At 45.3% G+C, this 27,522-nt stretch overlaps 1 protein-coding gene across 1 annotated transcript in view; it reads right to left on the reverse strand.

The window, feature by feature from the left end:
• LOC144798230 (extracellular calcium-sensing receptor-like) overlaps nucleotides 1-27,522 on the reverse strand; it is a 102,272-nt gene that overhangs the window by 30,981 nt on the left and 43,769 nt on the right. The window contains exons 2-4 of the mRNA XM_078668978.1: nucleotides 27,093-27,384; nucleotides 14,204-15,046; nucleotides 330-557 (exon numbers count right to left, since the gene is read on the reverse strand). Coding sequence (XP_078525104.1) covers nucleotides 330-557; nucleotides 14,204-15,046; nucleotides 27,093-27,384 — 1,363 coding nt within the window. The remainder of the gene's footprint in view (nucleotides 1-329; nucleotides 558-14,203; nucleotides 15,047-27,092; nucleotides 27,385-27,522) is intronic.

Raw genomic sequence — 27,522 nt, forward strand, 5'->3', positions numbered from 1 at the left:
AATGGTGCTTCTAGTGTCGCCATCCTTATGGATCTTCCTGCGGCTACCAGAGGTTCTGAAGTCATGCTTGCGGACAGCTGTGAAGCTGTGTGTGTAACCTTATGAAATGTCCAAACAACACTCATCTGGCAACGTATAGTGCATTTCATGACCTCCCTGTGCTATGGAGTATCTCATGTACCATTTCCAGCAGGTGACAGCTAAAACCTATTCGCCTACCTCTAGTAATGACATCATGTCATATCATGCTATGTGATCTGTGATGTAATGGCCATGTGCTCTCTTGGGTCTTCATTTGTGGATACATGTGTGTCTAGAACCCATCTCACCTGCTCTCCCTCTTGATTCCACACGATGGCGCTCTCATTGAAAATAAATTGGTGCCCTTGTGGGGCGCTGTAGTCGAAGGTGCCCACTTTCACATGCTGGATGGACCCATCTTCTTGGCGCTGCCAGTTCAAGATTTCAAACCTCGGAGGAGGGTCGCCGTTCTCATTGAAGTAGACCTCCTCTCCTTCTGGGTTCCGGAAGTGAACCTTCTTCAGGTAGTGCAGGAGCTGGAGAGGAAAGACAGGATTTAGAACTTGGCCCAGGTGTGTTCTTGATGACACAGCCATGCCTATCTCACACTGATATGTCAATTGTTTTAAAAATATTTTGCAGAATTGATGTATGTTTTTTCTTGTATTATGCTTTTATGATTTAATATTTGAATCAAATAAAGCGAATTTTGATTTTGATTTGATTTGCTATATTAGGTTAGCAGTGTGCGGCTAAATTATTCATCATTCACATCCGTTTCATGCAACCCACTGAGTTATCCCTGCAATGTGTAAGCTTTAGTTAGCGTGTGTGACTCCATTATGCATTTCGTAATCCCTATGACGCTGTGTCTGAACTAGGCCTCATTATTCGTATTGCTTGCCTCAGCAGAACACTGTATTCAGTTATTATTTTCCTTTACTTTTCAAGTTTGTATTCTGACTTACTAATGAAAAGGCCATTCTGCCTTCCATGCCTATCCCTGTGCGTAACTCAGATCCCACATTAGGAGACACCGAGCCCCAGCAAGGCAACCTTGAGATAGTGATAACATGTACCCAACTAGCAGGTGGTAGCGCATCCTCTGGGCCTCCTTTGTTCATGTTCGGCCTAAGCCGGTAACTTTCCCCTGTGGGCGTGGTTGGGAGTTCTTGGAGGAATGATTATGCGTTGCAGACTGTTAGGGGGCCAGTCCCTCTGCAGACATCTTAGGGTGCAGGTCAGATTGGACTCCTCGGCAGAGTATTACTAATAAATAGCTTTTTGTATTCTCTACTGTCTGCCCAACTCTTTATTTGTACAGAAGGCAATTAGGTGGTTGTAGATAACCCGGGTGGCCCTTAAGGGCCACTTTCTTCATGGTGAGGAGCCGATATCACACAGTGGTAGGAAAAGGTGCTGAAACCCACTGTAAATACTGTTTTTCCATCTCGTTTCCAGAGGCTTAGAACTGACAACATTCATTAAGGGGTGTGATAACACCCCAGGACATTGGCACCAGACTCAGCAAGATTTTGTCTTTTTTTTGGAGCAGGGGGTTTGGGGGTCTGGACGGGGCAAAAATGCATCTAAGGTACTTCTGGGCATAAGGACCCGCCCCCTCCTCAGACAGGGAAAAGGCTGATTTAGTTGACAGGTCTGCATTAGGGAAGTTTGAAGTTTATTGATGCCTAATCAGAGCTAGGGGTGGGCGGTAAAGTCCGCTTCGTCGGAGGAGTTTGCAGAGTTTAGCTCTCTCCGTGTTGCACATACAACACAAAGTTTGGCAAAACTCCATCCGTTGAGGAGTTTTTTCTCGTGCGCGGCTCACCAATGGTAAGTTGATATGCCAACTACGCCGGCTCGCCGAAATCTGGTGAACTCTTCAGACTGAAAGCAGAGAGACAGATTTATTGGATTGCAGTGTATTCTTTAGTGATGCAAGATCCAGAAAGGACCATGCCCTTATTTTGGTGGTCTCCTCCAACTTAATCACCAGAAGCGTAACTTCCTCACGACTACCCGTAGAAGTAGCCAAATGCGTGTAGCTCTCTGCCTTTGCAGCATTGGCTAATTTTACAGTGCGTGACTACAAGGCGCGCCCCTCTCCGGAACCCTGAGGGACAGACAAGGGATAAAGATCATGTACGAACCCTAAGCCTACCTGCGTCTGAGTGGTTGCACTCTGCGCGGGTCTGCCCGACTCTGATGACCATAAATGTTTAACGGGATGGAGCAATAGTAGGCCAACTTTCTATGAGCACTTAAAAGGTTCACAGAAAGTGTAAAGGATTAAAGGTTGATTAGGGGTCTTCTTTGGGTGGACACCACAGAGACACATGATCACATAGCACCAGAATCGTTGCTCAAAACTGTGAAACTACCAATTAGCACAATTGCTTAAAATGATGAAAATGGATCACATGCAGTTAAGAATAATAATGATATTGTCACTAAAGGGAATGTTTTCTCCCTTTCTTTTTACCTTAAGAATATGGGGAAGTCCTCCAGGATCATCTTGTAAGAAAGCTTTTGAGTCTTTGTAAGTGAACAAAGTTTGCTTGTGAAAGACAAAATTACTTAAGGAGTTTTGGAAATGTAGGGACCTGTTTAGGTCCTGAGGAAAGCCACATGACCAGAGACTGGTGGAAAAAGGTAGCTGAAACATGGACACTGCGAAAGATGCTCGAGTAATCAAACTTCAAAGGCATCACATCTAGTTTTTAATCTTGTGACATGGACCCATATTAAATTACAAATCTAGGATCTGTGGAGACAGTTTTATTCTTTCAAGCTCCCTCCCAATATACTTAGTGCCCGAAGGGTTGGGGTCGCGAGCACGCCTGATACACCCAGTATCGGGGGGGAGAGAACTCTATGATGAAGCATCCACTGTACAGATCAGTGGGTGAGAGTTAGTTTATCAAAACAAATACTATCCTCATGTAAGTAGACTTGGGAGCTGGGAGTTCTCAGTGCAGCATACTAGGGGGTTCACTCTCTCTTCTGATTATTATTATCAATCAATGAATCAGGGAACTTGTAAAGTGTGCTACTTACCCATGAGGGTCCCAAGGCGCTGAGGGGAGGGGGGGTTGCTGCTACTGCTTGAAGAGCCCGGTCTTAAGGAGCCTTCTAAAGTGGAGAAGGTCATGGGTCTGCCGTATGTGGGTAGGGAGGGTGTTCCAGGTCCTGGCGGTGGGGTACGAGAAGGATCTGCCGCTGGAGGTCATTCGTTGGATGCGGTGGACGGTGACGAGGGCGAGGCTGGCGGAGCGGAGCTGGTGGGTGGGGGTGTGGAAGCTGAGTCTGCTGTTCAGGTAGGCTGGTCCGGCGCTGTGGAGTGCTTTGTGTGCGTGGATGAGGAGCCAGTGTAAGTCTCTCAGGTGGGGGGTGATGTGGCTGCGGCAGGGGACGTTGACGATCAGTCGGGCGGAGGCGTTTTGGATGCGTTGTAGTCGTCTTAGGTGTTTGGCTGGGATTCTTGCGTAGAGTGCGTTGCCATAATCCAGTCTGCTGCTGACGAGGGCCTGTGTCATCGTTCTTCTTGTTTCGGTCGGGATCCACTTGTAGATCCTGCAGAGCATGCTGAGGGAGTTGTAGCAGGAGGAGGAGACAGCGATGACCTGCTTAGACATGGAGAGGGAGGAGTTGAGGATGAATACTAGATTGGGTGCATGGTCGGTGGGTGTTGGTGCTGTTCCCAGTGTGGTTTGAGTTTGAGTTTGAGTTTAAAAATTCTTATATAGCGCTCTTACACCAGCGGTTTCATGGCGCTGTAACTGGCAGATCTCCACGAAAGACAGGGAAGGGAGGTCGGGTAACAGGGAATTAAATGAAAATTTTACTGAAGAAGTAGGCTTTAAGTTTCTTTCGAAACTGGGAATATGGGGTTAAAGATCTAAGATCAAGGGGTAATGAGTTCCAAAGGGTTGGGGCAAGGGTCGCAAATTTTGAGCCCCCCCACTTTTTCCGGCGAAACCGGGGAACCATCAGAAGGGATTGAGAAGAAGATCGGAGCTCCCTCGCTGGCAAGTAGGGGATAATCTCCGAAGAAATAAATGCTGGGGCCGTACCCAATCGAGCCTGGTAAGTAATAGATGCAAGCTTGAATTGGATACGTTCCCGAACCGGAAGCCAATGTAAAAGTTTCAGAAGGGGGGTGACATGTGAGGATTTAGGAAGGTTAAAGACCAGCCGCGCCGCCTGGTTTTGGATCATCTGCAACCGCCTGAGACTATATGCAGGAATACCCGCATATAGGGCGTTGCCATAATCCAGGCGGGAGATGACCATCGCAAGGATGATCAACTTCAAGGCCTCAAAGGTGAAAAATCGAGAGACCTTGCGGATGGTACGAAGAGACAGGAAAGAGGAAGAAACCACAGAACTAACCTGGGAGTGAAGGGTAAGGTGAGAGTTGAGTTTAATACCAAGGGTTTTTACCGAAGAAGAGGGGACCGGAGAGGGACCAAGGGAAGGGGGCCAAAAAAGTGAAGACCAGGGACTGGAGCAACCACCTGTCAGCACCAACTCGGTCTTATCAGGGTTGAGTTTCAGGTGGTTGAAATCCATCCAGTCCCTGATGAAAATCATAGTAGACTGGAAATTAGAGATAGAGGCAGAAGAAGAGGACAGATTGAAGACAAGTTGAAGGTCATCCGCATAGTTGTATACGGTGACCTCCATTTGTTGTAAAGAAAAAATGAGGGGAGAAATGTAAAGATTAAACAGAAGCGGTGACAGGGAGGAGCCTTGGGGGACCCCGCACAGGACCTTCCGAAAGTCCGCAGTGAAGTCACCCAGGCGAACTGCCTGGGTGCGGTCCCTCAGGAAGGAGGACAACCAAACCAGGGCCGTACCCCCGATCCCCGCTGCCGCGACACGGGAAAGTAAGATGGTATGATCCACCGTGTCGAAGGCGGCAGAGAGATCGAGGAGGACCAGAGCTTGGAATTAATTGGTGTCCCTCCCCTCCCTGAGGTTGTCAAGGACCGAGAGGACTACGGACTCCGTAGAGTGTGCCACCAGGAGTTGTCCCAGGCTGAGGGGGTGGGTCCGAGGATGAGGACCTCCGTCTTGTCCGAGTTCAGCTTCAGATGGCTGCTCCTCATCCAGTCGGCGAAGGCCTTCATTCCCTCCTGGAGGTTGGTTTTGGCGGTGTGTGGGTCCTTGGTGAGGGAGAGGATGAGCTGGGTGTCGTCGGCGTAGGAGATGATGTTGAGGTCGTGATGGCGGGCCACTTGTGCGAGGGGGGCCATGTAGATGTTTAACAGCGTGAGGCTGAGGGATGAGCCCTGTGGGACGCCGCAGATGATGTCGGGGCTTCGGATCGGAAGGGTGGGAGGCGGACGCTCTGGGTTCTGTCGGAGAGGAAGGACGTGGTCCAGTCAAGAGCCTTCTCTGAAGTTATTGAGAAGCAGGATCAACCCATGTGGATCACCCGCCTCTCCACCTCATCCTTTCTGATTTAACCCCTTCCCTGGACAGTAGCATGAAGGTGCTCAGTGGGATAGTGAACATGGGGGGGTTTGGTGCAAGAAACAGACATTTAAAAATTATAGCTTTTTAAGCTAGAAGTTTGGAAGATAAAATATTGCAACAAGTGAAAGTAGTGTGAATCTTGGGAGGTGTGAGAGCTATCCTTGGGCTAGCCAGGCCCGGAACACTGTCTCATTTTAGGGTTTTGCTGCATCTGTTCATCCATGTAAGTCTCTGCATCCTGGAAGTATGTTGGGGCGCCTCCTATGTCTGCACTTTTCTATGGTTATCTCTCAGTTTGATGCCTGTTAGCCTGCACTCTGCTGCTATCTAAATTACATATATTGCCACTGAACTGTTCATAGACTCGAATTAGGCTCTATATAAAATGCTCTGCTTGGCCTTGTAGATTAATTACTTAGTTAATCAATTACTTAAATAAATAAATAAACATGGGTGCAGGGTCAGCATTTGGGTAGTGTTTTTGGTTGAGATCAGGGTCAGGTGAAGGATTTGAGTCATGCTCAGTGTTCAGATATGTTTAGGATAAAATGTAAGAAGTGGCGTCATGAACAATGGATTCCTTGTGGGTGTTCAGACAGTATTTCACCATTCTTTTTTATCTTGGACACAATATAAGTGAGCAGCAGTTTGCAGTATTGCTGAAGGGCTGGGTAACCCAAAAGTTACTGATCACCTTAATGACTTGTTTGTTGTATACTCTGTTCTCCTAAAAATGTTAATTCCCCATCGGGACGATCTTTACTCATTAGGATTTGGTGAATGACATCAGGTAAGGCCTGATCTACTGTTTTCAGTAAATCAGAAATAGGGCGAAGGATGGTGGTGGACAAGTGGATGTAAGCTGCAGTATGTAAAATATAACTTGTGAGTAGTTCACAAAAAACAAATCAAATTCACTATCAACCCCTATCAGCAGTAGGAGTTCCACATTACCTGGCCATATAATGCAAAAACTAAAATACATTATTGGTAATACCAAAATTATAAACAATTTGAAAAGGGCTGTTTACAGCAATTTCCCTTGAAGCAGAAGAGATACATTTTTACCCATGGCTTAAAATGTTTTACCACCCTTAGCGGTAAACAGGGCATATGAGTAGGAAAACACGAGTTCCCTGCTTCATTAAAGAGGTACTTCAAATTAAAAAAATATTGGACTTAAGCAATATCTTCTCTCAGCATGTAGATATGTGCAAAGTGTGAATATATGTGCTACAGTTTGTGCCAACATGAACAGAATGTACATAGTGTGTGCTTATTGGATGCTCTACTTCAGTCTTCCCTCCATTCCCCCAAAGGCAGAATTCTGTCTGCCTCATTTGGGGACAAACAGATGAATCTAAGTGACCTTGCTTCATCCTATCTTTCATAGAGGATCTAATGTTGGAATTGATGCATCTAAGTAACCTTGCTTCATCCTAGCTTTCATAGGAGGATCTAATGTTGGCATTGATGCATCTAAGTGACCGTGTTTCATCTTAGCTTTCATTGGAGGATCTAATGTTGGCATTGATGCATCTAAGTAACCTTGCTTCATCCTAACTTTCATAGGAGGATCCAGTGTTGGCATTGATGCATCTAAGTGACCTTGCTTCATCCTAGCTTTCATAGGAGGATCTAATGTTGGCATTAATGCTTCTAAGTGACCTTGATTCATCCTAGCTTTCATAGGAGGATCTAATGTTGGCATTAATGCTTCTAAGTGACCTTGATTCATCCTAGCTTTCATAGGAGGATCTAATGTTGGCATTAATGCTTCTAAGTGACCTTGATTCATCCTAGCTTTCATAGGAGGATCTAATGTTGGCATTAATGCTTCTAAGTGACCTTGATTCATCCTAGCTTTCATAGGAGGATCTAATGTTGGCATTAATGTTTCTAAGTGACCTTGCTTCATCGTAGCTTTCATAGGAGGATCTAATGTTGGCATTAATGCTTCTAAGTGACCTTGATTCATCCTAGCTTTCATAGGAGGATCTAATGTTGGCATTAATGCTTCTAAGTGACCTTGATTCATCCTAGCTTTCATAGGAGGATCTAATGTTGGCATTAATGTTTCTAAGTGACCTTGCTTCATCGTAGCTTTCATAGGAGGATCTAATGTTGGCATTAATGCTTCTAAGTGACCTTGATTCATCCTAGCTTTCATAGGAGGATCTAATGTTGGCATTAATGCTTCTAAGTGACCTTGATTCATCCTAGCTTTCATAGGAGGATCTAATGTTGGCATTAATGTTGCTAAGTGACCTTGCTTCATCGTAGCTTTCATAGGAGGATCTAATGTTGGCATTAATGTTGCTAAGTGACCTTGCTTCATCCTAGCTTTCATAGGAGGATCTAATGTTGGCATTAATGCTTCTAAGTGACCTTGATTCATCCTAGCTTTCATAGGAGGATCTAATGTTGGCATTAATCCTTCTAAGTGACCTTGCTTCATCGTAGCTTTCATAGGAGGATCTAATGTTGGCATTAATCCTTCTAAGTGACCTTGCTTCATCGTAGCTTTCATGGGAGGATCTAATGTTGGCATTAATGCTTCTAAGTGACCTTGATTCATCCTAGCTTTCATAGGAGGATCTAATGTTGGCATTAATGCATCTAAGTAAACTTGCTTCATCCTAGCTTACATGGGAGGATCTAATGTTGGCATTAATGCTTCTAAGTGACCTTGATTCATCCTAGCTTTCATAGGAGGATCTAATGTTGGCATTAATGTTTCTAAGTGACCTTGCTTCATCGTAGCTTTCATAGGAGGATCTAATGTTGGCATTAATGCTTCTAAGTGACCTTGATTCATCCTAGCTTTCATAGGAGGATCTAATGTTGGCATTAATGTTTCTAAGTGACCATGCTTCATCGTAGCTTTCATAGGAGGATCTAATGTTGGCATTAATGCTTCTAAGTGACCTTGATTCATCCTAGCTTTCATAGGAGGATCTAATGTTGGCATTAATGCTTCTAAGTGACCTTGATTCATCCTAGCTTTCATAGGAGGATCTAATGTTGGCATTAATGTTTCTAAGTGACCTTGCTTCATCGTAGCTTTCATAGGAGGATCTAATGTTGGCATTAATGCTTCTAAGTGACCTTGATTCATCCTAGCTTTCATAGGAGGATCTAATGTTGGCATTAATGTTTCTAAGTGACCTTGCTTCATCGTAGCTTTCATAGGAGGATCTAATGTTGGCATTAATGCTTCTAAGTGACCTTGATTCATCCTAGCTTTCATAGGAGGATCTAATGTTGGCATTAATGCTTCTAAGTGACCTTGATTCATCCTAGCTTTCATAGGAGGATCTAATGTTGGCATTAATGTTTCTAAGTGACCTTGCTTCATCGTAGCTTTCATAGGAGGATCTAATGTTGGCATTATTGCTTCTAAGTGACCTTGATTCATCCTAGCTTTCATAGGAGGATCTAATGTTGGCATTAATGCTTCTAAGTGACCTTGATTCATCCTAGCTTTCATAGGAGGATCTAATGTTGGCATTAATGTTTCTAAGTGACCTTGCTTCATCGTAGCTTTCATAGGAGGATCTAATGTTGGCATTAATGCTTCTAAGTGACCTTGATTCATCCTAGCTTTCATAGGAGGATCTAATGTTGGCATTAATCCTTCTAAGTGACCTTGCTTCATCGTAGCTTTCATGGGAGGATCTAATGTTGGCATTGATGCTTCTAAGTGACCTTGATTCATCCTAGCTTTCATAGGAGGATCTAATGTTGGCATTAATCCTTCTAAGTGACCTTGCTTCATCGTAGCTTTCATGGGAGGATCTAATGTTGGCATTAATGCTTCTAAGTGACCTTGATTCATCCTAGCTTTCATAGGAGGATCTAATGTTGGCATTAATGCATCTAAGTAAACTTGCTTCATCCTAGCTTACATAGGAGGATCTAATGTTGGCATTGATGCATCTCAGTAACCTTGCTTCATCCTAGCTTTCATAGGAGGATCTAATGACATTAATGCATCTAATTAACCTTGCTTCATCCTAACCTGCATAGGAGGATCCAATGTTGGCATGAATTTCCTGTTCCAGAGTATCTGGTAGGGTAAATGTCTGGGCCCACATTCTTGCACCTTCTGGATCTTGAAGGTGTTGTGGAGATGCAATGATCACACTGATTGAAATGGAGTTTGACATTGACTGTGCTCGGCTTTGAGGCGATGGTGGCCTTAGAGTGACATCGCACACGCGTCTTCGTATATTGTACAGTGATAGGTTAACACTCCTTCCAGTGCTGCTAACTTGGCTGTGCACTTGGAGTCTAGGCGAAGCAAGATTGTGCAGGGTGTCACTGTTGGTGTATCCCTTGGCTAGATACAGGCTACGTGATTGGCTCCTATTCCTTTGGTTGGTGATTCTGTGTGGTGGGAAGGGGGCATAGAAGTTTGGATCCTGGGTAGCTGTGTCAGTAGACTGGGTCCTGCTTAGAGAAACGTGAGGGCTGACTCTTGTTGGACTACTTCTCCAGCACGGTATGCCAAGGGGACAGAGGCTACTTCTGGGGCAGAAGCTTGACCCTAAAGTTCATACAGACTGCCTAATAATTCCCATTCCTGCTTCTTACAGTCATATAAGACAAAACTGCTAAGGGTCATATCCATCACACACTAGTGTACTAGTCCACAGCAATCAACCACCCATTACTGTCCGATCAGGTGTGGAATAACTGAAGAGATCTTCTACATGCCTCTAGCCTACAGAGAACTCTAATTTAGTCCACCACTGCAGGTCCCGACTAGACACTTTTTGGCCTCTCACAACAATAATCAGATTTCAGATGATATTAACAAAGACCAACCCATCTCTCCACCAATTTCCCCTTTTGCACATGCCTGCTAAAAACTTAGGGACTCATTTACAAGAAAGTGCAGCAGCGCAGCACCACAAGCCCTTTGGCTGCAACACGCTGCAGCACTTTCAGAGCACAGGGATGTGACATATTTACATTAATATGTTACATTCCTAAGCTCTCCCCTTCGCTGGTGCTCAATGAGCTGCCATGTGCCGACGCAGGCACCCTTGCACCATGGTGCAAGAAATGCCTTCGGCATGGGTGATGATTTTTTATGTGCAGGAAGGTGTCCCTTCCTATACATAAACAATCTGAAATGGCATTTTTCAACTCCTACGTGTTCTGCATTAGCACACAAAGAACTTGCAACACATAATTTTTTTAAAGGTTATGTATCTGCAGGAAGGGACATCTTCCTCTACATAAACAATCACCAGAGGTGAGTTCCTCGTTCTATGTGTGTTGCACAATGCAGCATGCATTGAAAGAGGGAAATAATGAGGAGAAATTAATACATTTCTCCTCGTTGCGCCTCCCTACGCCTCCCCTGGGAAGGCATAACATTCAGATGCTTTTCCAGGTTTAGGATTTCTCGTAAATCTGGAAATGTGTCAGTTTCCATGGGTGTTGCGTGGGAACACCCACAGCAACACCCATGGAACACCCCTTTCACGCAAAGTGTTGTGTGCAAAGGGGCCATATTTACAAGGACAGGAAAAGCCACGCAGGGTGGCTTTTCTTGTCCTTGTAAATACTGGGCAAAAAAATGCGCCTCCGGTGCTTCATAAATAGTGACGCACCTGTGGCGCAAGGGGCTTGTAAAGCTTCCCCCAAATACTTTAAACAATATATATATATATATATAGAGTGGTCAACCCAGTGCAGTAACCAGCTAAGTGGACCATGAACATGAGAAATACCAAATGTGACCTGCAGAGCAGCTCAAAGCTGAAAAACATAAAATGCATGCCTGTCTTTAACACTTCTTCAGTCATCACGCTGCTAAGAACTGTGTCTCATATCACAATAACCACCACCTTGGTGGTCCTCACACACAACATGGAACCACATCCCACACAGAATAAAAACAGAGAAAACACACTACCAACCAAACACTACCTATGTAAGCAAGTCAAGTCAAGTCAAGTCAGAGAATTTATATAGCGCACTACATACCCAGAGGGTCTCAAGGCGCTTAGGGAGGGGAGGAGGATTACTTGTCAAATATCCACGTTTTAAGTTGCTTTCTGAATGCTAGGTGGTTCTGGGTAAGGCGAAGGTAAGTGGGGAGTGAGTTCCATGTTTTGGCTGCCAAGTATGAGAAGGATCTTCCTCCCATGGTGGTCTTGTTGATGCGGGGTACAGTGGCGAGGGCTTGGCTGGAAGAACGTAGTTGGCGGGAGGGGGTGTAGAAGGACAGTCGTGAGTTGAGGCATTCTGGTCCGATGTCGTAGAGTGATTTGTGTGCGTGGGTTAGCAGTCGGAAAGTGATCCTCTTATTGACGGGTAGCCAGTGGAGGTCTTTCAGGTGGCCAGAGATGTGTTCGTTACGCGGGATGTCTAATATGATCCTGGCTGAGGCGTTTTGGATTCGTTGGAGTTTCTTCTGGATTTTAGCGGTAGTACCTGCGTAGAGGGTGTTTCCGTAGTCCAGTCGGCTTGTAACCAGAGCATGGGTGACTGTTTTTCTGGTTTCGGTGGGGATCCAGCGAAATGTTTTTTTGAGCATGCGAAGAATGTTGAAGCAGGATGAGGATACGGCGTTGACTTGTCTGTTCATTGAAAGTGAAGAATCCAGGATAACGCCTAGGTTCCGTGCGTGGTCTGTCGGGATGGGTGCTTTTCCAAGGTCTTCCGGCCACCAAGAGTCGTCCCATGCAGAGGGGGATGTACCTAAGATGAGGACTTCTGTTTTATCTGAGTTCAGTTTCAGACGGCTGTGTTTCATCCATTCGGCAACTTCTTTCATTCCTTCGTGTAGGTTGGTTTTGGCGGTGCTGGGGTCATTGGTGAGAGAAAGGATCAGTTGAGTGTCATCCGCGTAGGAGATGATGTTGAGATTGTGTTGGCGAGCGATGGCCGCAAGGGGGCTCATGTATACGTTGAAGAGGGTGGGACTGAGTGAGGATCCTTGTGGTACGCCACAGATGACTTCAGTGGCCTCGGACTTGTATGGTGGAAGGCGGACTCTCTGGGTTCTTCCGGTGAGGAACGAGGTGATCCATTCAAGTGCTTTTCCTTGTATTCCGATGTTTCTGAGGCGTTGTAAAAGGGTGCTGTGGCAGACTGTGTCGAAGGCTGCAGAGAGGTCGAGGAGGATGAGGGCGACTGTGTCTCCATTGTCCAGTAGAGTTCGAATGTCGTCTGTTGCTGCGATGAGGGCGGTCTCAGTGCTGTGTTTTGCTCGGAAGCCAGATTGTGAGGAGTCGAGGGATTTGTTGGCTTCGAGGAAAGCGGCGAGTTGGTTGTTGACAGCTTTCTCGATGACTTTGGCCGGGAAAGGAAGGAGCGATATGGGGCGGTAATTTTTGAGTTCGGTGGGGTCCGCTGTGGGTTTTTTCAGAAGGGCGGTGAGTTCAGCGTGTTTCCAGCTTTCCGGGAAGGTGGCGGAGTTGAAGGAGCCGTTGATGACGTCTCGGAGGTGCGGTGCTATGACGGAGTCTGCTTTGTTGAAGATGTGGTGAGGACATGGGTCTGTGGGGGATCCTGAGTGGATGGAGTTCATCAGGCGGATGGTGTCCTCAGTGGAGATTGGGTTCCAATCGTTGAGGGTGTTCAAGGGGGGAGAATGTTCACCATATGGTTGGGTGGGTTGGTCTCCGGGTTGGTTGTCGAAGCTGTTGTGGATGTCTGCAATTTTGTTGTGGAAGAATAAAGCCAGGGAGTCGCAGAGGGCTTGAGAGGGGGTGATGTCGTTGGAGTTGGCCGAGGGGTTGGAAAATTCCTTGACGATGTTGAAAAGTTCCTTGCTGTTGTGGGCGTTGTTGTCTAGTCGATCCTTGAATGCTGTTTTCTTGGCCTTTCGGATTAGTTGGTGGTGTGTGCGGGTAGCGTTTTTGAAGGCGGCCTTGGTGCTAGTGGTTGGGTCTTTTTTCCAGGCCTTTTCAAGGGAGCGGCAGAGTTTCTTGGACTTCTTAAGATCATCGTTGAACCATGAGGCCTTCTTGCTGCCAGGTTTGCTTTGACGTTTTTTCAGTGGTGCTAGAATGTCGGCGGTGTTGGATAGCCATAGGGTGAAGTTGGCGGCGGCTTGGTCTGGGTTAGAAGAGTGGGCTGGGGTGTTTAGAAGGAGCGATGAGGAGATCTGGTCGATGGTGATTTTGTTCCAGTTTCTTTGCAGAGTTGGTTGGAGGTGGTTGGTGGGTTTCGGCTTGTTGTAGGTGAAGTGAACGCAGCTGTGGTCAGTCCAGAGGAGATCCGTAGTGTGGCTGAAGGAGACATGATTGCTGGAGGTGAAGATGGGGTCGAGTGTGTGACCTGCGATGTGGGTGGGGGAAGTGACCAGTTGTTTAAGTCCGAGGTTGGCGAGGTTGTCCAAGAGGGTGGTGGTGTTGCGGTCGTTGTTCTTTTCAAGGTGAAAGTTGAGGTCTCCCAGAAGGATGTAATCTTTGGAGGGGAGCGCGTGTGGAGTGATGAAGTCCGTGATGTCCTCACTGAATTTTGCGCGGGGTCCTGGTGGTCTGTAGAGGAGGGTGCCTCTGAGTGTGGTCTTGGGGTCGATGTGGATCTGGAAGTGAAGGTGTTCAGAGTTGGCGAGGTTGACGTCAGAGCTGGTTGAGATGTGGATTGATTTTTTATGGACGATAGCGATAGCAAGCATTTCAACACCTCACATAGGCATAGTTTGGGCTGAATAATTGTTGCAATACAATACCTGCCAAGGTCTGAAGTGATGTATGTTTGCACACGTCCCATTAAGAAAAGGTCCTTTGCCCGGCCGACAAGAAAGAAGATTGTGCAAAGCATGAGACGTAGCATAAATGGCATTGTACATGTTATTCGTTAGCCTAAAATTGTTGGCATCCAGGACATGAGGCTTCAAGCCCAGAAGGTCCTCAGACCCAGTACAGAGTGGTTTTCGCTGATAGTCTTCAGATGTGGAATTGCTGATGTTAGTGAAAACTTCTGGCCAGGTGCAGCCAAAGGCTACTTCCCAAAACTCTTTGGTGAATAGATCCTCTGGATTTCGAAGTGGGTGCAGATTATAAAGAAATTCTTTCAGTCCAGGGATGACTCCCCTGCGGATAGCAAAGCCAATTGTTCCAGTGAGGACTGTGGAGTAGTCAACAACAGAGAGAAGAGAAGAGCTGGCCCACACATGAGTAGCAATCCAAATTATTCCTGTGATGTTCTGTCTGGCAACTTCCTCCAAGAAAGGAAGCAGATAAGGCTCTGGGCAGATGGTGACCACAGCTTTAGCAGAAGACGTTTTTAAGACCTCTACCAGATGAAGCAGCTTTGTGGTAGAATACAGTGTGGGTATCTCTTCCCAAAAAGCAATGCATGCCCCAGTCTTCAGAATGTCCTGCTTGACAAGAAGCATTGTTGACTGGGTGGAATCTTTGTCCAATGAGAGAAGTCCAATCCAAGTCCATCCAAAGTGATTCACTAGCATGGAAACCCCAACACTCACGGTATCTGCGTTGGGCATTGTACGCATGAAGGACGGGAACTGTATCTTATCACTCAACAGTTGGAGGTGAGCACCATGGCTGATCTGTGAAAATAAGAACACATGCTAAATTAAAAGAATTGCAGTTTGTGCTTTAGGCAAAGATGTGTTCTATTGAAATACTTAAGGGAAGATTTACTGATCTATCACACAATGCTATTCATCAAGGTAAGAGACCTGAATTGTGCCATATTTACAAACAAATGGAGCTGTTTACCACTCTTCCTGATCTGGCACACTTGTGGCTGCCTAGTGTCAATACAGGCTCCTTTGCCCCATGGTGTAAGGTTGCTCTTGTTGTGAGTAGGATTTGTTTTTGTGCAGGAAAGGCTACCATTCTGCACTATAGATGTATATTTGTATGTGTGCTGAAGAATGCAGCACTCTTGCAAAGAGGGAGTGATGAGGAGAAATGAAAATATTTCTCCTTGTTACGCCTGCCTTGGGTAGGCGTACCATTTTGGTGCAAACACAGGTTTATAGCCTGAAGTAAATATGGGAATGCGTCAATTTCCAGCGTTGGATACCCGGGGACGCCCATACTCCACCCATGGCACGCCTGCCAAACGCAAGGCAACTCACTGCAGTGCTATGCGACGCATTACTTTTTTTCCTACGGAGCCATGCAAAGCCAGGCAAATCGGGTTTTAAGATGTTCAGTAAATATGTAAATACATTTTGGGCTGGGCAGTGTCTAAAAAGTAATACAAGTCCTATGTGAAATGTTAGTAAATCTGAGCCTAAGTTTTTAATATCAACCTGCACTTACATTGACTCCAGAATATCAAGATTGTAATAGTGATCTTAACTTACATCGATCCCACAAAATTGAGATTTTAATATCAACCTGCACACATATATACTGTAATTTTTATTTTCAACCTACACGTATATCGACTCAACAATGCTGAGATTTTAAGATCGATCCGCACTTGTATCGACGTACTGTGACTCCACCATATTGAGATTTTAAAATCAATCTGAACCTATATTGACTGCACAACATTGACATTACGACATCAACCTGCACTTAAATTGACTTCTCAATATTGACTTCCAATATTTTGTCAAAGAAAGAAGATGTGGAGGTAAGAATTATACATATAAACTTCCCTATGTTTGGGTTCCTTGATTGTAGGTAGTCGATACGGAGGAGTCTGCATATGTGCAGCCGATATTATTGGCCTCAATATTCTGACAAAAAACAACTATAAAGTTTGTGAAGAGATTGTTGCTTTCAATCTAGCTTCCACTTACCGTGATTGCAGCGTTAGGACATCTGAGAAATGTTTCTCACCCACATATCTCCTTTTCCTGATAATTTTCAGCTTTGATTTTACCTGACTTGGTTATTGCTATTTCTGTGACTCTAGCTGCTTCTGTGGTAGTTTTCGCAATTGTAGGCAATACAATCTTATCTGCCATTTAGTTTAAAGGCAGCAGCCAATGTATAATGGTGCTCTTTGTGGCATCTCTTCTCTCTGCTCTACCTAAATGGTATCTTTTTGGAGATGATTAGTGTTGCCCTGATTCACCAAAGACACTGCAAACCTTGCAATGACAGACTAAATCATCTACCAGCTCAGTGGCAAGACTGGTTCCTTATTCCCAAAACTCAGACCTCTTAAATGAAGCATAAGGGAATCCCTCAACTACAACTGGAAGCACACTCAGAGGACAGAGTGTGCAGAGTGCCCAAAAAAACGCAAACTCTTCTCTTTAAAAACTGCACAATCTGGTAGAATTTTTTTTACTGTTAATAGCTTAAAATCACACAAAAAAAGCATCTGATGAACAAGTGTTCATGTCCTTTCAGGCTCTGTTCCAGCGCCCGAGGCTCGCATGTCACTCCTATACTGATCATTCTCTCTCTCTCTGTCTCTCACACTCTTGACCTCTCCTCCTCAGGTTTGTAGACTTTCTCTGTTTTGTGACACATTTGTTTTATTTTGTGGCTTTGTTTCTCTGTCTTTTCCTATTTTTTTCTCTGCCAAGTTCCATTTTGCTCTGTTTTTTGCTCAGGTCGGTGCCTCTTTTGCTCTGTTTTTGAACCCTCAGCTTTGATGTCTCTCCTCAGTGCCCCTCTTTGCCCTAAGCACTTTATCTTCTGCCCCTTTTGTTTTGTTTAGTGCTTCTTTAGCTCTACTTTGTGCCACTTTTGCTCTGTTTTACATCTTTTGTTTTTCCTGGGTCTTCTCTCAGTTTAGTACTTTTTTCACTTTGTTCTGTGCCTCTTTTCTCAATGCCCATTCCCCTTTGCCCTCTGCATGTGCCCTTTTGTTTGTGACTTTTGTCTTTGGCCTTAGTTTTTTCCCACACTTTTCCTCACCTCTAGTGGTCCTTACTTCTGTCCCGCTCTCCTGCTTCACACCTCCTCCTGTCCACTTCCTGAACTTTTCAATGCCTCTCACCACCCCAAGCACTCCAACCCTCTCCCTTAACAACTTAATGACTGCAAAAGCCATGGATGCATTGAAAGTGTATCAAAAGGTAAGGCGTTCTCTGCCCGTGCACACCTGGACCATGTCCTGCACCAGCAACCCTGGCCCTACTCCCACTCACTGCTAATCTGCTTCAGCAGTTCTCACCCCAACCAACCCTACTGCTCGCTTAGCTCCTTGTGCACCTTACCACACACCACCCAGGAAGCGTTCTTCTGGGCTTCTGCTAAATACTCATGCACTGTCCCACACACTTCTCCCAACCCCTTCACAGACAGCACACAATACGCCGTCGTACACTCACATAGACTAAACACCACCCATACAGCATCCCAACACTCTCATGCATACTCCTCAACAGCTGCTCGCTCATGAAACATGCACAAAGATCTTGGAGCTGCTGTACAACCATGTGTCAGACCTTCTAGTTCTCAAGGAAACATGACTGAACTCATCCTTGGCAGCTGACATTGCTATAGCCACCCTCACTGGCTACCAGATTGTGAGGCAGGCCCTCAACCAAACCCTGTCTCCCTCACAACTCGACTTTCCATCACACTCAAAGAACAGATCGTTACCTCATAGCCCAACATAACTACAAATGAGACTACCCCCAACATGAAGACCATTCACTCCAGAGCCCCGTCAGGCTCCTGTCCCCATCACGCCTTTAACAAAGGACCCCTAACTGTCAGTAAAGTTTTAACACCCACCCTCAACACCTCCATTGACTTAACTTCCATCCCAGATGCATGGAAATATTCCTCAGTCATGCCCCTGCTCAAGAAACATTAAGCAGAACCAGTAATAATTTCCAACTATAGTTCGATCTCCGTCCTACTCTATTTCACCAAAGTCTTTGAGAAGATTATCGATACATGTCTCTCCAACCACCTCATCAACCACCAGGTCCTCTACACCACACAGTATAGCTTTATGTCCAACTACAGCACTGAAACAGCATCCATCACCACATCAGATGGCATCCGCATGATCCTGGACAGAGCACACGCCACCGGTCCCCTCCTCCTGGGACATTTGACATGGTTGCAAAATCCACTGTCATCAGCTGCCTCCACAATATTGAGATCTAAGGAGCTGCTCTCTGCTGGACCTGCTCCGTCTTGACAAATAGAACTCAATTTGTCAGCCTGGCACCATACTCGTGCTAATCCAGCTCCAGCAGGACGATAACCAGGAGCATTCAATGTTTTATCTCTCCTATGTCCTGAATTCATGTGAGTAAGAGCATCCAGTTCTGCAAAATGAGCTCTTACCCTTTAAGCATGCTTGTATTTAGTGGCAGCATCTTTTAATGGGAGCAGTTAAACCTTTTGAGGTTCGGACAAACCAACAAAAACACGTTTCTGAAGAGCACTCAATGAAGAAACAGCAGACACATTTGCTGGGCCTATTGCTTTTATCAATATGATTTCAATATTACTCACATCCCAGGCATAAAGATTTTTCTTGAATCTTTCGAATACCTCGTCTAGATGCACCATTTTGGTTGAAGACACTGAGACTCCTGTCCGTTTGCATCCTGAAAAAGTTCTCTGTGCGGCAAAGTAGGTTTTACAGTGTATGAAAGAGAAGCTCATGATGGGATCTCTCCAGAAGACCTTGATGCTTTGCAGAGTCAAATACTCTTGGCCTACAAACAGAATTTTTCTTTTTCTTGCTGGTGTTGTTGATCCCTACAGAGGTCCTTCAAACTGAGGTTCTGGGAATGTTTCAAGGCACTACAGTACCAAAAAGAAACATCATATCGCTAGAATCTATCTCCCCATGTGACTGGACTGATCATTACAGTATCTTCTTCTCCATCAAGAGTGAGGTAACTCCAAAACAAAACCAACCTACAAAAACAAAACAATGGAAATGGAATATCCGGAATATCAATGCTAACGCCTTGGTGTCCCAATGCAATTCCGCCCTGACACCATCAGCAGACATGGCCGATGTCCAAGATCTTACGGACTTTTACAATGCCACTATGCTTGAAATGCTGGATACCACAGCGCCCCTTCAAGAAAAAAATTTCTCCACCAAAATCTCCAAACCATGGTTCAATGAGAATCTTAACTCGGACCGGCGCAAATTAAGTCTAGCTGAATGAGCATGGAAAGCAGCACCTTCCACTGATCATCTACACCAACTTAGGGCACTGAGAAACACTTACAACAGAAAAATCTTAAAAGATAAAGCAGACATCTTCAAAACACAGCTGAACCAACCCATTAACCATCCTAAAAAACTATTCAAAATCGTAAAACAACAATCGCGTAACTCTGCAAACGTAGTGGAGCTAAGCAACCCGGCTACCCCTAACTGCGACGAACTGGCCAAATTCTTCCTAGAAAAGACTCGAACCATTGAAAATGACATTCAGTCCAAGAAAGAACCCCAACTATCTACTGACCAAGAAAAAATTATTTACTCACAGATCAAGGACCTTTTCTTCCTAGCGACCGGAGTTCCAAAGAACAATGCCAACTGGCACTCTTTCTCGTCCATCACTGAACACCAAATGTATAGCACCCTGCTAGCATTCAGCCCTGCCAATCATTTCTCCGATCCCCTACCCCCATCTATATTCAAAATTATAAAGTACTCTATTCTACCACTATGGGCAAAAATTGTCAACGCCTCTCTTAGGCAAGGTTCCATACCGGACTGTCTGAAAATAGGGCAGGTCACATCTATACTAAAGAAAGCCAACTCCCTCTCCACAGACCTCAACAACTTTCAACCTATATCCAGCATCCCCATGCTGGCAAAGTTAATGGAAAAATCTGTATAACTTCAACCTCCTAGAGAAATACCAATCCGGTTTCCGTCAAGGTCACAGTACTAAATCAGCCCTCACCCACATAATGGATGACATTTTAAAAATGTTGGATCCCAACGAATTTTGCCTATTGATACTTTTTGACCTATCTTCCGCCTTCGACATGGTTAAACACGACAATCTACTGTTTCTACTTGAACAAAGGATGGACCCAACCGGTCCAGTGTTACAATGGTTTACCTCCTTCCTAAGCAACAGAACCCAAAGAATCAAGTTGAAGCAATCATTCTCTCAACCTTCCATGGTCACACTAGGAGTCCCACAGGGATCAGCATTATCACCTATACTCTTTAATCTACTCATGGAACCCCTTGCTAATGGGCTTAGCTCTGCAAACATTCTATATAATCTATACGCGGACGGCACTCGACTTTATTTTAAAATCTCCTCATCAGATGACTTCATCTCCCTCAACGCCATTCTTCATAATACTCAAAGTTGGCTCAATGGCAACCACCTCATGCTTAACACCAAAACAACTGAGTTCCTCCTCATCTCCCCTCCCAATCATGCACCCAACATAGACTTATGGCTGAAACATCTTACTTCCTTTGATTGCGCCCCTTACATCATTGACTCCGTAAAATCCCTGAGAGTTACCCTTGACAAACATTTAAATATGCAGGAAAAATCTACAATACCACCAAAGGAGCCAACTTTCAGCTGAGTATCTTAAGAAAACTTAAACCCTTCCTCCCACAGACTGATCTAAAAATGGCGGTCCAAACCCTAGTACTACCAAGACTGGACTATGGAAGCACCACTCTTTGCGGTCTTTCAAAATACAAACGAGCTCCGATCAGGGCATCGCTTAACGCTGCGGCCAGGCCGGTCTCTGGAATAAAAAGAAATAACCACATCCTCGCAGCCCTGAAGGCTTTGAACTGGTTACCATACGAGTCGAGAATACAACTAAAGATCGCCTGCATGACACATAAAGCCTTACATAACAACACATCCAGCTATTTAGCACAAAAGCTAGAGCGGTCGGGAGGTTGCAGACATTCCCGAAGCGCAAGCTCACTACTACTAAAACCTCAATCCTTCCACAAAAAGAGAACTGGGTGCAGAGCTTTCTCAGGTATCGCACCGAAGATTTGGAACAACCTTCCCCCAGGCGTACGCAGAATCTCTTCTTTTACCGCCTTCAAAAAGGAAGCGAAAATGTTTCTCATGAACGAATTAACATCCTAAACCTTTAACTCTCTGAAGCCTACTTGCCACCGCTTTTAATCAAACAGCAATGTCTACATCATTTGTATTATATGGGATTCCCGATTGTATGCATAACCTGTTATAATTATGTACTGTAAAGCGCTCTGATACCCCCGTGGGTCATGTCTGCGCTATATAAAACATTACAAATAAAAATAAATAAATAAATAAACAGTAACAGCTCCTCTTGAGGTTACATCAACCTTAGAGTCTTTTATTGAGTTTCTGTTCACAAGGTTGGCGAGCTTCATGCTGAAACATGTCCTCTTTGTGCACAATCCAAGGCAGCCCATGATAACCCTGTTGGCTTTCTCCAGTCTTTGTCTGTCCCTGCTCATCCATTGCACACATTTTCACCCATGTTATTGTAGATTTGTAGATGTACCCCTGATGGTTGGAGTGTTAATGGTTACAGTAGGCCACTTTCCTAAGACGTTTCTTTGTTCTGGAGGCCTCAATCTGCCAGCATTATTGCAAGGATATTACTGGCTGATATTTTCCACCTGCATGGGATCCCCAACACTATGATCTTAGACAGGGCTCTCAGTAAATGTCTAGATTCTGGTGATCAATTTACCCTAACATGCATATCAATCGCCATGGGTATCCATCAAGCTCTGTCCTCGGGTCACCAACTGCAATCCAATGCACAGACAGACAGGGTGAACCAGAATCTTGAACAGTATCTGTGATGTTTCTGCTATGCCACTCAAGCCAATTTGGAAGAATTCTAACCCTTAGCAGAGATTTTGCATAGCACCTCTGTTCACTCTACTACCAAGGTCTCCATGCTATTGCACCCAGAGTTTGCATCCTTGTTCCTTTCCATCTTCTCCACTGCACACTCCTCTTGTGCTTGCTGCTTCTGATTTCCTGGAGGGACTTGACTCTGAAAGAAAAGTGATTGTCATATATTTACAACATTTTACAGCTATTATAAAGGCTAGAACCAACTGGTACAAGACTTTTAGATAGAAGAGATGGTTTGGTTCTCTTCCAGGTTCTTGCCCACTTGAAAGTATTGCCAGTCCTCTTTTGTTCTTAAGTTGTTGGTCCCTTTGTTTTGACTAAACAAATCAATCCTGTTGCATTTAGGTTCAGCCTTCTTAACTCTTTGAATATTCACCCTATTTCTATGTCTTCCAGAGGAAGTCTTTTGTACTTGATCCTTTTTGTTGGAGCTCTCCTCCCCTCCTTTTAGTGTGATCTGGGAATTCCAGATTTTCAGAGGCTACTTACGGTTCTTTGTTTAGTGGATGGGCTATCCTGGTTTTCTTCAATTTGTTGTAGTATTTATCAAGCAAGGAGGTTTGAAACGCCTTGACTTTTTCCTCATGAGAAGGCGACAGCTTCTTGAGGGCACTTGCCCACCACATATTCGAGTACCTGATGATATTGTGACTTCCATAAACAATTATAGTGGACACAGCTCTTACATACATATCTCAATCACTTTACATGAGCACACTGAGCTTCATATCCTGTCACATCTGAACCTGGAGCTTACATGAGGTGCGATGTAGCAAGAGGAAGACAGCACCTTCCTGCACTTCATGCTCATAGCCTGGTGAGGGGCTGCACACCCAGTTTACGACACTCAGAACTCATCAGCATTTCACAGTCGCTGTCACCAAACAGCCTGCAGGAAACACCAGCAGTGAAAGGCAGTGGTTCAGGTATGAAGGCTTGTTCAGAAAGGTAGATGTCAAGCTTGAGATTATTCTTCTGATATCAGACATACGCTATACTCCAGAAGCTGAGGTTGTGGCTTATGTGAGCTCTTTCCAAGATGGTGATATCTTCAGAGATTGTGCCATGAAGTTCCCAAACAAAGAAGGAGCTAGCTCGCCTCCTGTAATTCACCTCCTGTTTAGAACATATGAAGAGGGCTTTAAGATGAGATAGATATGCCACATTGCATTGGCTAATGTATCTTTCTATGTGTTCATTCCCCAGGTAGTATCATTTATGTTCCTGTTTTGATGCATTTTTTAGTGCCAAGATTTTTGTTGGATTCCCTATTTCTGGAAGACCTATAGTGGCTCTCCTCTATGCTATGAATCATGAAGGGCTTGGTGACTTTCTCCCTACATTTGCATCACACACAGATTCAATCAGGAGCCACAGGATAGCCTAGGGTTTTTTTTCTCCCTTTGTGACTTTTTTCTCCTACATGGGAATATCTTAAGGAGCTACCTAACACTTTGCACAAGTGTGGCTACTGGGAGGAATCAGGAAGGCAATTTCGAAGACCTTCACAGAACCCAGTCCTTGACATGTTGACTGACAAATTGAACGTTTGTGATGTACCTCCTTTTACACCCACAAGCACTGCTGATACTGATGACAGTATGATCACATTGAATGTGGTTATCTGTAAGTGCTTTGCACTAATAAGTTATCACAGGGCCGGTTGAACAGACCAGGGCAGTGTGAGTCCTAAACGACGAGGGCCCAAGGCAAATAAAGGAAACCAACACAAGGCAAAATTCAAAGTGTAAACCATGAAGGTTTATTTAAAGTGAAGCTTTGTTACAGAAAGCAAAAGGCTATTGGTTAGTATAAAATCATCAAAATGTCTGATGTTGGACTTGGCTCTTTTTGAAGGGTCATCCTTGAACTTTTTGCCTTCCTCCTGTATTTTGTCTGACCTGGTTATGTTGCTTTTATGACTCTGAGCCCTTTACCACTGCTGATCAGTGCTAAAGTGCATATGCTCTCTCTATTATAAATTGATGTATGGATTAGTGACTCCATGAGTGGCTGGTTTGGTTTACTTGTCAGACCCTAGTAAAGTGCACTGCGTGTGCCCAGGGCTTGTAAATCAAATGCTGCTGGTGGGCTTGCAGCACTGGTTGTGCCACCGACAGAAGCAGCCTGTAAAATGTTTCTCAGGTCTGCCATTGCAGAGCCTGTGTGCAGTCTGGTACTGCCATGCTGACTGGGCAAGTGCACCCACTTGCCAGTCCCTAAACATTCCCTTTTCTGCATATTAGTCACCCCTATGGTAGGCCCAAGAGCAGGGTGCATTGTAGGTAAAAGGTAGGACAAGCCCTGATGTGTGTGGCATGTCTTAATAGTAAATTACAGCCATTTTCGTTTTCACTATTGCGAGGCTACCAGTTCCCCATAGGCCAGAATGGGCAGTTTCACTATAACATCCCATAATCCTAACTGACTCAGGGAACTAGGTAGAAATTCAAGTTTAGTATGCCTAAACTCAGAATGATAAAATTCTTATTTTAGTGAAGTTGGTTTTAACATTCTGGGGTCGATTCCGATCCGGTAAAAAGCTCCCTGAATCGTCGTACGGAGTGTTTTTTCCCCGTACGAATCGTACCTGTAAACGTCCCGTACGTACGACGAAGTACGATTCGTACCAGGAGCCGTACTCCGTACGAGTCGTACAAGACACTGTACGACTCTAATCTCCGTACGATTCTCCCTCGGAACCCGCTGTACGCGACATCTGAACGGTTTGCGGCTGGTTTTTATGACCCAGCAAGTACGATACATGTCGGGTACGCACCGTATGACCCTTTTTCTACGGGAGCTGAAAACAGCCGTAAAAGCAGAGTTTGCGCCGAAACAGGTACGGAACGGCCCCCCCGGGTACGGTGCGTACCCCCATGATCGCAGGGGTACGCACCGTACCCCTGCGATCATGGGGTGTAGGAGCCGTACCCCCATTGTACGATGGGTGTACGAGCCGTAGCCCATGTACGATCGATGTACGAGCCGTACCCCCATTGTACAATCGGTGTACGAGCCGTACCCCCATTGTACGATGGATGTACGGCTCTTATACCGATCGTACATGGGGTACGGCTCGTACACCGATCGTACATGGGGTACGGCTCGTACACCGATCGTACATGGTGTACGGCTCGTACACCGATCGTACAATGGGGGTACGGCTCGTACACCGATCGTACACCGTACGGATCGCGACGATTCGGACGGATTGACGGAATACGAATCGTACTTCGTGACTCGGACGGACGGGTACTGTCGTGGCATCACTGAAGAAGGGTGTCGCTGCTTCGCATCGCAGTAGCACTTTGCATCGCCGGAGAAGAGTGTCACCATCGCATCAGACACCGTTGCATCATCGGAGGAGCGTGTCGCCACGGCAGCTGCTGACATTGCATCACTGAAGAAGTGTGTCGCTGCTGCAGCTATCACATTGCTGAAGCATCCTGCATCACCGGAGTAGAGGGTCACCGTCGCATCAGACACCTTCGCATCACCAGAAAAGCGTGTCGCAGGGCCTGTCGCAGCTCAGAAAAATCGTTGAGTCGCGGCACAGCTATCGGGCATGCACGCATCATGTTGCATCAAGGAGAAGACGCATTTCTGTTTCATTGGACCGGATCTTCATCGCATCACGGCACTGCTGGTCGCATTGCCACGGAAGCGCAGTAAGCATGAAGTGTGTCTCTGTAGAAAGCATGGTAAAGTCTGGCAAACATGATTCTAAGTACAGAATTAAATATCAAACTGCCATGAAGACTGCTTCATATCAAAGCAAGGAAAGGTCTGTCACACATCCCCAAACCAATCAACATTACAACAATTGTTTTACAGAAAACAGGCTTACTCTAAGAAGCTGCCTGAAATTAGTAAACTATTATTCCCTTTAACCTATATTCAAGGGACAATAACATTGCACTACTAACCCTGATCTATTAAATAAGGAATAGGAGCTCAGTTTAACGAGCAGACAGTATTAGTCATGAACATTTGCATCATCATGAGAACTTCTCCCACATGGCTTCCTTTAAAGCACAATATTTTTACAGCATGAAAAGCTTCACCACAAACCAGTTCAATTTAAAGTATTTAATGAAAAGAAAGATAATGTGGAGAGAACACATGCATACATCACACTTTTCATTGTACTTTTAAAAAGCCAAGTTATATTAAGCTGTCAACTATTTGTAAAGCGCATGTTCACCCAGAAGGGTATCTTGGCGCTGAATATTAGATGTTTACTGTTACCTAACTTAATGGTACTCATTGTATTGATCTCAGAAGGATGAAAGGCTGAGTGAACCCGCTAGGATTTGAGCCTATGACCATGAGGTTGAACACTGGTCCCTACAGTGGATGCATTAGCCCACTAATCCAGCAGACCTGGCATGAGCGATGAGGTTACAGTGTTGTACTACGCTTATATGTCTCCGCTGGTCTCTACAGCGTGGCATGTCCACTTGGCATATCTTTCATTCCCTGGACTCCCCTTTGGTCCCAGGGGGCACAAACGAGGATTCCTCATTCTAATTGAGAGTTGATGTGAGGTGTCTTAGAAAGTTGTGGTTGCGGTTGTGGTTTGTGGTCGTGGTTCACATTTTGTGGTTGCCGTCCAACAACGCGTTCCCTAAAGCAAGTTGTTGACATAGATCTCTGTCGGGCAGTGACTATGTTGTAAAGATAGCTTGTTGTTCTGACTGCGGAGTAAAGGAGGTTTCCCTCGCCAAACTGTTCCCAAAATGTACGGTTCACACTACACCATGTCCTTCCAGCACCTCATTTCATGAAAGTACAGACACCTGTCCCACTTGTTCTACAATTCGTTCCTTACCTGTGGGTACCGATGAAGTCCCAGGATCCTTGCGATTGCCAGAGTAACGGAGGAATAGACATCTCCAATGACAGCGGCGAGAGGCGAGTGCGACCTGCACTGGAAGTTGGGCACCTCTTCCTCGCGCCCCGGCAGGAGGCACATTGCCAGCTTGGTGGCCTTGGTCTCATCGTAGCAGGAGTCGTGAACCCTGAAGCCCAGGGTGATGTTGGTAAGGATGGAAGGGTTTTGGTTGATTTCGTTAACCGCAAAAGCAACAGCTTGCACATAGCGGAAAGCCCTGGTCACAAACCTGCAAGACATAAGAGAACAGGACATTACACAGGCTCCTGTAGTCAATGACTGGCTTCAAACACAACTAAGCAGTACTCAAGCAGAGCTCAAGGTGCATTGGCGCTCTGACAAGTACATATTACATGGTTGCCCTATG

The sequence above is a fragment of the Lissotriton helveticus genome, chromosome 12 (assembly GCF_964261635.1).
Source record: "Lissotriton helveticus chromosome 12, aLisHel1.1, whole genome shotgun sequence".
Classification (NCBI taxonomy): domain Eukaryota; kingdom Metazoa; phylum Chordata; class Amphibia; order Caudata; family Salamandridae; genus Lissotriton; species Lissotriton helveticus.